At 39.5% G+C, this 14123-nt stretch overlaps 1 protein-coding gene and 1 pseudogene across 1 annotated transcript in view; one reads left to right on the top strand and one right to left on the bottom strand.

The window, feature by feature from the left end:
- The window catches only part of DNAH10 (dynein axonemal heavy chain 10), a 126866-nt gene that overhangs the window by 43799 nt on the left and 68944 nt on the right, over window positions 1-14123 (bottom strand). Inside the window, exons 41-43 of the mRNA XM_053369026.1 lie at window positions 13860-13979; window positions 11346-11480; window positions 434-650 (exon numbers count right to left, since the gene is read on the bottom strand). Coding sequence (XP_053225001.1) covers window positions 434-650; window positions 11346-11480; window positions 13860-13979 — 472 coding nt within the window. The remainder of the gene's footprint in view (window positions 1-433; window positions 651-11345; window positions 11481-13859; window positions 13980-14123) is intronic.
- Window positions 11114-11176, top strand: LOC128404526 (uncharacterized; annotated as a pseudogene).

Genomic DNA, 14123 nt, shown 5'->3' with positions numbered 1-14123 from the left:
AACCCCAAAACTAATTGCTAGTTTTTGCAAGGATGAGTTTACATGTGTTTATCTATGCACTTGCTTTGATATATGCTAATAAGCTTGCTTTGCTGCTATGCTGCTTGGTGGGCCCTGGAAGGCTGAGCTCTTAGCTCATAGAGTAGAACCACCTGTAAGCCTTGGATAGTTGCCACCTATGCCCTCATGGGTCAGGTGGATTGATGTCATTCCTCAAATCTGATTCATCTCTCAGAGGCTGCTATTAGGCAGGCTAGGAGAAATGCAGGTGCCTGTATTTCCCCCTCAGTTGTGCTAATAGCAGCTTGGGAGCAGGAGCAGGAAAATCTTCATTGTGGGATGCGTGCGGAACTGCAGAAGGCAAGTGAAGCTGCAGTACCTAGGAATTCCTTTCAGAAACAAACCATGTCATACAAGACTGATTATATCCTACCTGGCAACTCCCCTGGTTTAGCTAGAGTCATCTCATCATTCACAGTTGACATAGAGGAGAGACGTTTAATAAAGTCATCAAATTTTGATCTTCCAGCTTCAAGGAGGCAGGCTCCTAAAGAAGAATATAGAGCTTCAAGGAAGTAGCACTCGAGCACATCAGGGTCATCATATTCTTGCTCAAGGAGAGCATCCAGCATCTTGGTCAACTGTGTCACCTGCCATATGAAATCACAAAGCAACAAATACTATATTGGTGAAAATCTTTTGGCGCCTCTCCCCTCCCCTGCAACACACTGCTATAAACTGTCTTTAAAGGGGGCACCAAGTTGAGAGCAACACTAAAAACAAATCTGGAACTGAAGAAGAGAGATGAGCAAGGTCTTGGAAGGTGTTTCATTATTACGTTCTATGAGCAGACCAGCAGATACTCTACAAACTTTCCCCAGTCTTCGATGAACCTTTGGTCTCGGGCATATCTGATTTTCCCAGTTAATTTGTCCAATTCCGCATAGTCTGTCAATTTCAATCTCCATTCTTCTATTGTCGGTAATTCCTCTTGTTTCCATTTTTGAGCCAATAAAATCCTTGCCACTGTAACTGCATACTGAAAGAGTTTACAGTCTTTTCTTCTTATTTCTTTTCCTGTAATTCCTAAAAGAAAGGCTTCTGGTTTCTTCACAAAAGTAAATTTTAACATCTTTTTCAATTCATTATAAATCGCATCCCAGAAACCTTTCACCTTCTTACATTCCCACCACATATGGTAAAATGTTCCTTCTTTTTCTTTACATTTCCAACACTTATTACATGTCTTATACATTTTTGCTAATTTTACCGGCGTGATATACCATCTGTAAAACATTTTCATAACATTTTCCTTCAACGCAGTACATGCAGTAAATTTCAGATTTTCTTTCCACAATTTTTCCCAATCGACAAATTGTATATTATAACCAAAGTCTTTGGCCCATTGTATCATTACCAATTTAACCTCTTCATCTTTCATGTTCCATTCCAACAGTATTTTATACATTTTTGACAAAATTTTACATTCATTATTTATTATATCTACTTGAAACTTTGAATCTTTTCCTCCATATCCACATTCTTTTATGTCTTTTTTAAACATTTCATTAACCTGTAAATAATGCAACCAATCATATACATGTTCTTTAATTTGTTCATAATATAATTCTTTATAATATAATTCTTTAATTGCTTCATAATATAGTTTCATATCTGGCAGGGCGAAGCCTCCTCTTTCTTTCGCATCTGTTAATAACTTATATTTTATTCTTGGCTTCTTGTCCTGCAGATATACCTTGAAATCACTTTTTGCCACTCTTTAAAGATCCCTATCCCCTTTATAATGGGGATAGTCTGAAATAAAAATAACATCTTTGGAAGCACACTCATCTTTATCGTGGAAATTCTGCCCCAAAAGGACAGTTTCATTCTGCCCCACACCTCTAGATCTTTCCTTATTTCCTTCCAAACCGGTACATAATTATTCTGGAACAGGTCAATATTTTTGGGTGTTAACCAAATCCCCAAATATTTTACTTTTTTCACAACCTCTATCTCTGTCTGTTGTTGCATTATTTCTATCTTATTTTGTTCCATATTTTTAGCAATTATTTTAGTCTTTTTCTTATTCAATCGAAATCCTGCCATTTTTCCAAAATGTTCTATTTCCTCCAAAACTTCTTTTACACTTTCCAGTGGTTCTTCAATTGTTATAACCAGATCATCGGCAAAGGCTTTCACTTTATATTCATTCTGCCCCACTGTTACCCCTTTAATTGATTTATTTTGTCTAATCGCACTTAAAAAGACCTCTAGGACCGTTATAAATAATAATGGCGAGAGCGGACAACCCTGTCTTGTTCCTTTTGATATTTTTATATCCTCTGTAATTACATTATTGACTAGCAGTTTAGCTCTCTGTTCTGTGTATATTGCCTTAATTCCATTGAAGAGCTCTTTCCCCACATCCATGTACTCTAAATTTTTCAGCATAAAATCCCATACTATATTGTCGAAGGCCTTTTCTGCATCCACAAACATTAATATCGCTTGTTTCTCATTCCTGGCAGTCAGATATTCCAAAATATTAATTATATTCCTTATATTATCTTTCATTTGTCTGCCTGGAAGGAAACCTGCTTGATCTTTATGGATGATTTTCAACAATATCCTTTTCATTCTCTTCACTAAAATCCCTGCAAATATTTTGTAATCCGTATTCAATAATGAAATAGGCCTATACTTTTTGACTTGTGTTAAATCCGAATCTTGTTTTGGAATCAAGGTAATAAATGCTTCTTTCCATGTATCTGGGATTTCTCTTTCTTTTATAATATTATTCATAACTTCTTTCAATGGTGTCGACAATACATCTCTCATTTCTTTGTAATAACCTGATGTAAATCCATCTGGTCCCGGGGCCTTTCCTCTCTTCAATTCTTTTCATAGAATCATAGAGTTGGAAGAGACCACAAGGACCATCGAGTCCAACCCCCTGCCAAGCAGGAAACACCATCAGAGCACTCCTGACATATGGTTGTCAAGCCTCTGCTTAAAGACCTCCAAAGCAGGAGACTCCACCACACTCCTTGGCAGCAAATTCCACTGTCGAACAGCTCTTACTGTCAGGAAGTTCTTCCTAATGTTTAGGTGGAATCTTCTTTCTTGTAGTTTGGATCCATTGCCCCGTGTCCGCTTCTCTGGAGCAGCAGAAAACAACCTTTCTCCCTCCTCTATGTGACATCCTTTTATATATTTGAACATGGCTATCATATCACCCCTTAACCTCCTCTTCTCCAGGCTAAACATGCCCAGCTCCCTTAGCCATTCCTCATAAGGCATCGTTTCCAGGCCTTTGACCATTTTGGTTGCCCTCCTCTGGACACGTTCCAGTTTGTCAGTGTCCTTCTTGAACTGTGGTGCCCAGACCTGGACACAGTACTCCAGGTGAGGTCTGACCAGAGCAGAATACAGTGGCACTATTACTTCCCTTGATCTAGATGCTATACTCCTATTGATGCAGCCCAGAATTGCACTGGCTTTTTTAGCTGCCGCGTCACACTGTTGGCTCATGTCAAGTTTGTGGTCAACCAAGACTCCTAGATCCTTTTCACATGTACTGCTCTCAAGCCAGGTGTCACCCATCTTGTATTTGTGCCTCTCATTTTTTTTGCCCAAGTGCAATACTTTACATTTCTCCCTGTTAAAATTCATCTTGTTTGTTTTGGCCCAGTTCTCTAATCTGTCAAGGTCGTTTTGAAGTGTGATCCTGTCCTCTGGGGTGTTAGCCACCCCTCCCAGTTTGGTGTCATCTGCAATTTTGATCAGGATGCCCTTGAGTCCATCATCCAAGTCGTTGATAAAGATGTTGAATAAGACCGGGCCCAAGACAGAACCCTGTAGCACCCCACTAGTCACTCTTCTCCAGGATGAAGAGGAACCATTGATGAGCACCCTTTGGGTTCGGTCAGTCAGCCAGTTACAAATCCACTGAGTGGTAGCATAGTCAAGACCGCATTTTACCAGCTTCTTTACAAGAATATCATGGGGCACCTTGTCAAATGCCTTGCTGAACTCAAGGTAGGCTACATCCACTGCGTTCCCTTCATCTACCAGGCTTGTAATTCTGTCAAAAAACGAGATCAGGTTAGTCTGACATGACTTATTTTTCAGAAATCCATGCTGACTATTGGTGATCACAGCATTCCTTTCTAGGTGCTCACAGACTGTTTGCTTAATGATCTGCTCCAGAATCTTCCCTGGTATTGATGTCAGACTGACTGGGCGGTAATTATTTGGGTCCCCTCTTTTCCCCTTTTTGAAAATAGGGACAACATTTGCCCTCTTCCAGTCTGCCGGGACTTCGCCTGTTCTCCAGGAATTCTCAAAGATGACTGCCAGTGGTTCTGAGATCACATCTGCCAGTTCTTTTAATACTCTTGGATGCAGTTCATCTGGCCCTGGAGACTTGAATACATCTAAACTAGCCAAGTATTCTTGTACTATCTCCTTAGTTATTCTGGGCTGTGTTTCCTCTGCTGAATCATTTGCTCCAAATTCTTCAGGTCGGGCATTGTTTTCTTTATCGGAGAAGACTGAGGCAAAGAAGGCATTGAGGAGTTCAGCCCTTTCTGTGTCCCCTGTTTGCATTTCGCCATCTTCTCCTCTGAGTGACCCCACTGTTTCTTTGTTCTTCCTTTTGCTACGAACATACCCATAAAAGCCTTTTTTGTTGCTTTTAACCTCTCTAGCAAGCCTGAGTTCATTCTGTGCTTTAGCTTTTCTGACTTTGTGTCTACACGTGCTGGCTATTTGTTTGAATTCCTCTTTGGTGGTTTCCCCCCTTTTCCATTTTTTGTACACATCCTTTTTTAATCTTAACTCAGTTAAAAGTTCTTTAGATAGCCACCCTGTCTTCTTTAGGCACCTTCCATGTTTCCGTCTCATTGGTATTGCCTGAAGTTGGGCTTTTACTATCTCCCTCTTAACAAACTCCCAGCCATCATGAACTCCCTTTCTTTTTAGTATTACTGTCCATGGGATCTCACCCAGCACTTCCCTAAGTTTTATGAAGTCGGCTTTCTTAAAGTCAAGAAATTGAGTCCTAGTATGCTTGGCTGCTCCTTTCTGCTGTATAGTAAACTTCAGAAGAGCATGATCACTTGCGCCTAATGATCCTTCCACTTCTACCCCACTAACCAGGTCATCAACATTGGTTAGGACCAGATCTAAAATGGCTGTTCCTCTTGTTGCTTCTCCCACTTTCTGGACAATGAAGTTGTCTGCAAGGCCAGTGAGGAATCTGTTTGACCTTATGCTCTTGGCTGAGTTTGACATCCAACAAATATCCGGGTAATTGAAGTCCCCCATTACTACTATCTCCCTTCCTTTTGCATGCTTGGCCATCTGTTCCAGGAAGGCATCATCTATGTCCTCCGTTTGGCTTGGGGATCTATAGTAAACTCCCACAATGAGGTCCCTGTTATTCTTCTCTCCCTTAATTTTGATCCAAATGCTCTCACTTTGGCTTTGAGGTTCTAAATCTTGGATCTCTTCACAGGTATACACATCCCTGACATATAACGCCACTCCTCCTCCTTTCTTGTCTGGTCTGTTTCTCTGAAATAGATTGTATCCCTCCATTATTACATTCCAATCGTGGGACTTATCCCACCAGGTTTCAGTGATGCCTATTATGTCATATTTAGTTTGCTGTACCAAGAGCTCAAGCTCATCTTGTTTATTTCCCATGCTTTGCGCATTAGTGTACAGACATTGAAGTCCATTAATCATTCCCCCGTGTCTCTTATTTAAGGATTTTTTCCTCCCACCACTAGGTCTGCGTGCTGTTTGCTCCATTTGGTCTATGACATTTGGATGATCATCTTCATCAATTGATAGACTCCTACCTTCAGGAGCACTGTCTCCCTCCCCCACATTAGTCAGTTTAAAGCCCTCCTGATGAGGTTTCTGAGATTTTTGGCAAAAACATTCCTCCCAACCGTTGTATAGTCTCCTTTATCTCGTCCATTTCTATTGGGGTGTTTTTGTTCTGTCGGGATCTTCTGCACCTTTTTTTCTTTTAAAAATCTTTCTATTTTCTTTATATTGTTCCTTTCTTTATTTTTATATAATTGACTATAAAAGTCCAAGAATCCTTTTCTGATTTCTTTCGGATTAACTATCTCTTCACCATTTACAATGATTTTATTAATTGTGTTTTGTTCCTTTCTCTTTTTAATTTGCCACGCTAACCATTTGCCTGATTTGTTAGCAAATTCGAAGTTTTTCTGTCTCAACCTTTTTATGTTCCATTCCACTTCTTTGTTTATTATCATTGCAAATTTAGTTTGTAAGGTCTTGATTTCTTGTTTAATTTTTAGGTTATTTGGTTTTCTAATTAGTTTTTGTTCATTGTCCATAATCTGCTTCAAAATTTCTTTTTTTCCTTTTTCTCTATTTTTATTCCTCAATGAATTCTGCTGAATGAAAAAGCCTCTCATAACTGCTTTGCTTGAGTCCCAGACCACATTCATCTTTGTCCCTTTGTTGATATTGTCCACAAAATATTCCGTTTGTTTCTTTCGTGCTTTTTCTAGAGTTTGCTGATCATCTAATAGGTGTTCATTGATTCTCCATCTATAAGTCCTTTCCTCAAAACCTTTTAATTCCATTTTTATTGGATTATGATCCGAAAATACTTTAGGTTGCATTTCAATTTGTTGGATTCTTGGTGTCAGTTCATTCAAAACCCATATTTGAACTATTCTTGACATTGATTGATTTGGTTCTGAATAATAAGTAAATTGCTTCTCCAATGGGTGTCTGAGTCTCCAAATGTCAATCAAACCGCAGTTCTTAGTCATCGTAAAAAAAGTCTTAGGTAGTTTCCCTTCCTTATTTGTTCCTTTTCTTAGTCTGTCCATTTCTAATGAAACCACTCAGTTCATGTCTCCCATTATTATAATTTTTTGATCCATATAATCAAATAGTTTTTCTTCCAAGATTTTGTAGAAATCAGTCATGTTTCCATTAGGTGCATAGATCCCGACAATTATCAAATTTTCACCTTGCCATTTGATCTGGACTGCTATAATTCTTCCTTCTTCGTCTTTAAAGATTTGTTGAGATTCGATTTTATTTTTGATATATAGAACTACCCCTCTTTTTTTTCTTTGTCCAAAGATACAAATTCATTCCCTAATCTTTTATTAATCAGTATTTTTCTATGTTTCCTTGCCACGTGTGTTTCTTGTAAACATATAATATCCAAATTTTTCTTTTTCAAAAATTGTTAAATTTTATTTCATTTTTTCTTATCATTCATCCCATTAATATTCCAATTCCATAATTTTAGCGCCATGATGGATTCCAATTAAATAAATTTAAATTAATTTTCTTATAACGTATCCTTTTCCTCTCCTTCTTCTTCTACCTCTTCATCCGACTTCTTTCTGTTCTCTTCTTTTTCCTCCCCTGATTCTGACTCTTCCTTAGATCCTGCTCCTCCTTCTGCACCTTTGACTTCTTCCTCTTCTGCTTTTAGTTCCTTGTATTTTCTCAAAAATTTCCCTGTTTCTTCTGGGCTTGTCAACCTGTGCTTCTTACTTTTGTAGAAAAACGAGACTCCCTCAGGGAATTCCCACTTAAAATCAATTTTGTTTTTCTTAAGAATCTGTACCAATGGCTTGTATGGGTCTCTTCATTTCAGCAATCTTATTGGTATATCTTTAGAAATGATTATGTAATTTCCATCAATGTATAATATTTTCTCTCTGTTCTTCTGTAATATCAAATTTCTCATTTCTCTGTCTTTAAATGTAATTAAACAGTCCCCTGGAAATTTCCTTGCTTTGTTTGATCTTACTTTCATTCTAAATGCACTTTGTACTCTTTTTACAACTTCTTCTGCTGGTAACTCCAGCCATTGCACTAAATCCATTATCAATCTCTCTTTAATATCTTCGTTCTGTATCTCCGGCACAGATCTCAGCCTCAGATTCACCTCCCTCTGTCTCATTTCATTCATAGCCATCGCATCTTTAATATCTTCCTGTGCTTTATTTATTTCCATCATCTCGACTTTCATCTTCTTTTCTTCCCGTTTCACCTCTTTCATTTCTAATTTAACCTTTTTCATCCCTTCTTCCAATGACAAAGTTCTTTTTGAAACCTCTCTTATTTGTCCTTTCAGTTCATTGACCGTCTCATCAATTTTTTTGTCCATTTTGCCAATTTTACTATCCACTTGCTCTAATTTTGTTTCCAGATTCTTTTCACTTTGTTTAATTTCTGCAAACATTTTCAATATTTCTGCTTTGAAGTCCGATTCTTGCTTAGACACTCTCCTTTCTGTCGGTCACCCCCTCCACCCCTTTCTTCTGTTGGTGTGCCATTTCTACCTTCTACAACCTCCCTCCCCAATCCTTCACCGAACTGCTATACAGTACAAAACCCTGTTCATTAAATTAGCCAATAGTCAATTATTGTATACCAAATTCAGCTGATACACTTTAAACAATTAATTTCAATTTTTGATTTATATGTCACTTCCAAAAAAAAGTAGGGAGTAGAGTAAGGAGTAAAATAGGGAGTAGAGTAGTAGTGAATGATTTTAAATTGGTAAAAAAAAAAAATACAGTATGTAGGGAGGGGTGACTTTTGAGAGAAGGGGTACCCAGATAGGTAAGTTGTCAGATTATCTCCTTTTAATAACTTCAAAGGAGAAAAGGAGAGGCCAAACCCAAAATCCAAACCAAAGTATAGGACAGTCTTCTTGCCCCCAATCGGGCTAATCCTTAATTAGAATCTTCTCTTGCACTTCCTCCCATATAAAATTGTAATCCAATTATGATCCAAGATCGTAATCCAAATAATTTCTTTTATAATTCAAATATAATGTCAAAATATAGTTTTTTTCCAAAAATGATTTTTCAAAAATCCAAATATTTTATAGCCTCTAATATCAACTCAGAAAATTGATTCTTAATTGTCTAGTTGGTATTAATTCCAAAATATATTTAAATACTTTTAAAGATGAATCAGTAGAGTCCCAGAAGGAATATTCCACATAGCACCCAAAACATGAAGTGGGAGAAGTCAGATTTCCTGTTTCTTAAAAATATTCCACTGGCAAGGAAAATCATAGAAAAACAAGTTGTAATGTCTCATTCCATCCACTAGGGAACCGAAGTCCAGATAAGTGGCGTAGATCTAAAATTCATATAAATGTCAGTCTCAAAAGGAAAAATATAAAAATAAAGGGAAAACCACCTCAATTCCAGATTGTGCTATATTTAATTTTGTCCTCTTAAGAGTCTATATCGACCAAAAGATGAAGAGAGGCTTTAATTCTCCCTCTGCAACAGCAGCCTTTTAACTCTTAACAATGGAGTCAAAGGCTCTCCTTCCAACGCGGCTCTTTGTCTTTAAAAGTGAAAGTGGGAAAACACTTCAAGCCTTATATATCCTCCGCTACACCAAAGACGTCTATTTGCCACTATAGTAACTTTCTGATCCCCCTTTTACTGTAATAATCTTCCTGTGTCCTTGTGACCTCTTCCAAAGTCTCTTTAATACTTTTTAACTTTAGTTCTAAAAGTTTAGAGAGAAACGGAAACAATAGCCGCTAGCGGCAACTCACTTTCAATTTCCAGCTCTGCTTACAATGCTGCGTCTGTGCTGATTCCAGATGACAGCTGAACTCTGTATTAATCCTTTTTAGTTACGGAACCTTCATCAATGTTATTTCTTCCAAATTATAATTTTGTTGAGTCCGAATTTCTTAAATTTGAGAGCGGAGCGCTGTTCCTTGCAAGGTCGGGGCTTCGCTAATCGGCCACAGCAATGGCTTCCCAATGATCCTCCCTCCGTGCTCTTCGCCCCTTTTTGGGGTTACCTGATGGCCGGTAGGTTAGCTCTAGGCACTGCCGGGAACCTGACCCTCTGAACACCCTCCAGAGGCTTTATGGGGGGCGGTTTATTTCGCCCAATAACCCCCCGTTTCGACTGAAATAGCTGGGATTCCTCTAGCGGAAAAATCCCTCGCTTGTGACGGGCTCGCGCTCCACCGGAAGTCCCCAAGATATTGCTTTTTAAAATGTAAATAATTCTTTAAAAATTTGCAGATGACAGGTACCTCTTAGAAGAGGAATTGCCCTTTCTTCTCACATAAAAGGGAATGACTCTTCTAAAATGGCAGCTGCTGCAATATGCACCACCTAAAATCCAGTGATGCAATGGAGTACCTCCATGGGGTTTCTACCCACTCCAGCCACCTGCATGCCCTCCAAATCTGCTTAGGGAGGTTGGGGTCTTGCCAGAGCAGAAGTGGGGGCTGGAGAGTAGAAACTGGAAGTCCCATTGTGCAACTGGAGTTCCTTTTGCACAAGCAGGTGGACGTAATTCAGTAGAAATCTTGCATTGATCTTGCAAGCTGATCTTACAGCTTGAGTCCAAGATCCCTAAGGACTGTCTAAACCTGGTCATTGAGATTTTTTGAAGTATTTTTTATTTATTTTTAAATAATTTTATTTTCATTTTTTATTTATTGAATTTATAACCCACTTTTTTCTCTAAGGAGCTCAAAGTGGCATCCAGTTCTCTTCATAAGGATGAGAGTCAGTGAGCTTCATGGCTGAGCAGGGACACTCTGGCCACTATAGCACACTGGCTCATGCCCTGATCCCTGAGATTATCTAGAGCAGCACTGTTGGTTGTGCCCAGTATCACAGAGGCCACAATGGCCTCAACAAGAAATCAGGCATTTAATGATGTTGGTCCCATGCTATAGAAAATTCTTTCAGGAGAGATTCAGCAGGTATCCTTGCTTCTGACTTTCAATCATCTCTTAAAGACTTTAATGCCAATAGGCTGATACAGTTGTTTAAAACTTCATTGAGTAGCCAGTTTTTTATTGAGTGGTTTGCACTGCTTTTAAAGGTTTTTATGCTGATGTACATCACCCTGATGTTTTGCAACAGAGTGGTACGTAAACAGTCTTATAAATAAAAAAAATCTTACCCCTTATACATTTTGTTCAAAAACTATTGTTTTAGTCCAATGCACATTTGTGCACATTTAATTTATTAGGTATTCAATTAAAACTCATTTGATTAGACAACTAATATTCATTTAATTAGTCAAGAGCCCTGTGCTCGCTTCGGCAGCACATATACTAAAATTGGAACGATACAGAGAAGATTAGCATCTCTCCAAATCTCTCCAAATCTTACTCTAGTCCAGAAAAGGGGACGGGAAGGGTAGTCCTACTAAATTCTCCTTAGACATATGCCTGAAGTTTGAAAAGTTTATTGCACTGTTCACTGCTTGAAGAACCTCCATTGTAAATGTTTATATTAATTTGCAAAGCCGGTATTTCTTACCATATTGAGATCTGTCTGTGGAAGAATGGTCTTTAATTTCTCCCCTTGCCGTCCATCGACAATTCCTTCTACGATCATTTCAATCAGGTAGGGTACATATTTGGCAAATAATCTATCTAAGAGTTGTTTTTCTTGCTGAGGAACAAAATCAAAACAAAGTAATTCTAATGTATCCATTTTATTTGTATCTTCCTATACAGAGGGATATACTCTTCCCCTCTTGTGATTGTGGATCAACCTCTTCTAAATAACAAGATCTAATCCATGGAAGGGAGGGCACAACACACCTGCTCTTGTAAGTCAGAAGTAAGAGCAGGAAAGCCCAAACGCCGTGGAGGACACAGGACTCGAATAGGATAAGGTGATTTCCAATCAAATCTTAACTATCTATCTGGAATTTGACACCAGGCCCTCATGGCACCTAATGAAATTCCCCAAATTGTGGATTTCCCTGCCCCATTTCTTTGTTGTTGGCAGTTGCTAATAAGGCATGACTTCACATCACATTGTGAGTCATAGCTGTCAACGTTTCCCTTTTTTTAAGGGAAATTCCCATATTCCGAATAGGATTCCTCACAAGAAAAGGGAAAAGTTGACAGCTATGTTGTGAGTTCTCCTAAAACGTCCAAAGTAATGAGATTTAAAATAAAAATAAAAATTGAAAGGTGCTCCAGTGAATTACTCAAGGAAGCTCTTCATGTGGGAGATTTCCACTTTTCTGTCAACCTCTCAGAACCTCTGTAGATAGGTTCTGTCAACCTATCTACATGTTCCAATATTGTAGCTGGACAGGCAGTTTTTTCAATTCTGCTATCAGAAAGGAACATTGTTGTCCATGGGTAGGCAAACTAAGGCCCGGATCCAGCCCAATCGCCTTCTAAATCCAGCCCGCGGATGGTCCGGGAATCAGTGTGTTTTTGCATGAGTAGAATGTGTCCTTTTATTTAAAATACATCTCTGGGTTGTTTGTAGGGCATAGGAATTCGTTCATTCCCCCCCCCCCAAAAAAAATATAGTCTGGCCCCCCACAAGGTCTGAGGGACAGTGGACCGGCCCCCTGCTGAAAAAGTGTGATAACCCCTGTATGTTGTCCGATAAAAACATCTTTTAGATGGGACCAGTCTGTTAGGTAGGCCCCAACACCATCTAGTGTCCAAAAGCAGGAAATGTTCACAGAGTCAAGGAATACGATATACAACCACCCCGACCCCAATTCCAGTCCCTTTCTTGATGAGACCAACACAGGATATCATCAGAAGCACAACTGTAGGAGCAGAGAAGAGAACAGCAGAGACTTCCTCAATGCACTACCTCAAAAAAGACTTTCACATCTATTACATGGATAATCAAATGCAATAATATTGATTGACATGAGTAAGAACAGTCTTAGCATCCTAAGGAAAAAGCAGTCCAAAATGCCATATTTACACATATCCAGAAACTAATAATGTTGCTCAAGGCCATGGAGGCTTAGTCATTCCTGATTCAAGGTTGCAGGGAGAAGGGAAGGAAACCTGTGAGGAAAAAGTGAGTGCTTTTGTTGTGTTTCAAAGAGAAGAAGGAGAAAGAGTGATCGAGAAAAATCAGTAAAAACATTGCAGAGTGAGAAATGCAGAGAGACAAGTACAGCTGCTGTGACCAAGGCAAGATAGCAAATGAATTGGGCTGGATCCTTCTCAAAGCTGCATCATGTGACCCTGCCTGTCCTAAGTAGTTATGGAGACAACCCATGTCTAGATGTCTTCCTCTCACTGACCGGAGAATAATACACACCCAGGTGTGTAATTCTTTTCCTGGTATGGGAGCATGTCAGGGGACTGGGATGGCTGTGGGTCGTTTGGATCCCAGCTGTTTCTTGGTCCTCCCTGGGCATATCTGACCCAAACCCTGACCCAGAGACCCTGTGTCTCCTCTACAAGAGGTCTGGAAGGTGGCAACATGAGAACAGGCCTTTTCTGCAGTGGCTCCACACTTGTGGAATGCTCGCCCCAGTGAGGCTCACCTAGCACCTTCATTGCATATCTTTAGGCACCAGGCAGAAACATTCCTCTTCTCCCCGGCTAATTAAGCCATCTGTGCCCTTTTAAACTGTGCAGTGCAGGGTACTGTTTTTGTTTGTTACTATGTTATGTGTGTTTGTGTTTTTATATTGCAAACCACCCTGTGATCCATTCTTATTATTTATAATTATATCTCCTTTGAGCTCTACCAACATCAGAGCACCAGCAGTGGCTAGGCCTGTGTATCAGAGGATTCAGCAGCAGCAAGGAGGGGGGAATCCAACTTAGGATTTTCCTCTCCAGTGCTGGAACTCCATCTCCAGAGCTGGACAGGGGTATCTGGTATATCCTGTGGCCCCTGGGACACCCTCCCAAATCCTGCACCCCAACCAGAGAACTCAGTTTGCCTGGAAACCTCACATAAAAATTAGCTTGTCTGGATATATTGGAGAACCAGTAATCTGGTGATTTACAACCAATGCTTCCAAGTTCAGTCTAAGGAGACATTTTCTACCTTGCTTCTTTGGTTTGTCCATTTCTCCCAATAAGGTTTGTATCTCAAGTTCTTGGGGTCCACAAAGACCATCCCACAGCGTGATACCGTCGCAGGTGAAGCATACTGTAAGTCTCCAACCTAGGAAGGAAGCACATTTACTGGAAACTGGTTGGAGGAGTGGCCTCGTGCCTGGAGAACCTCCACCACAAAATGGAAGCTGGCATGCTGCATTCTATTTCTGAAGTGAAGCAAGTTTGGCCCTAATGAACTTGGATATAGGAC

Source organism: Podarcis raffonei, chromosome 16 (genome assembly GCF_027172205.1).
Source record: "Podarcis raffonei isolate rPodRaf1 chromosome 16, rPodRaf1.pri, whole genome shotgun sequence".
In the NCBI taxonomy this organism is placed as follows: Eukaryota; Metazoa; Chordata; class Lepidosauria; order Squamata; family Lacertidae; genus Podarcis; species Podarcis raffonei.
This window is presented reverse-complemented; position numbering and strand designations above follow the sequence as displayed.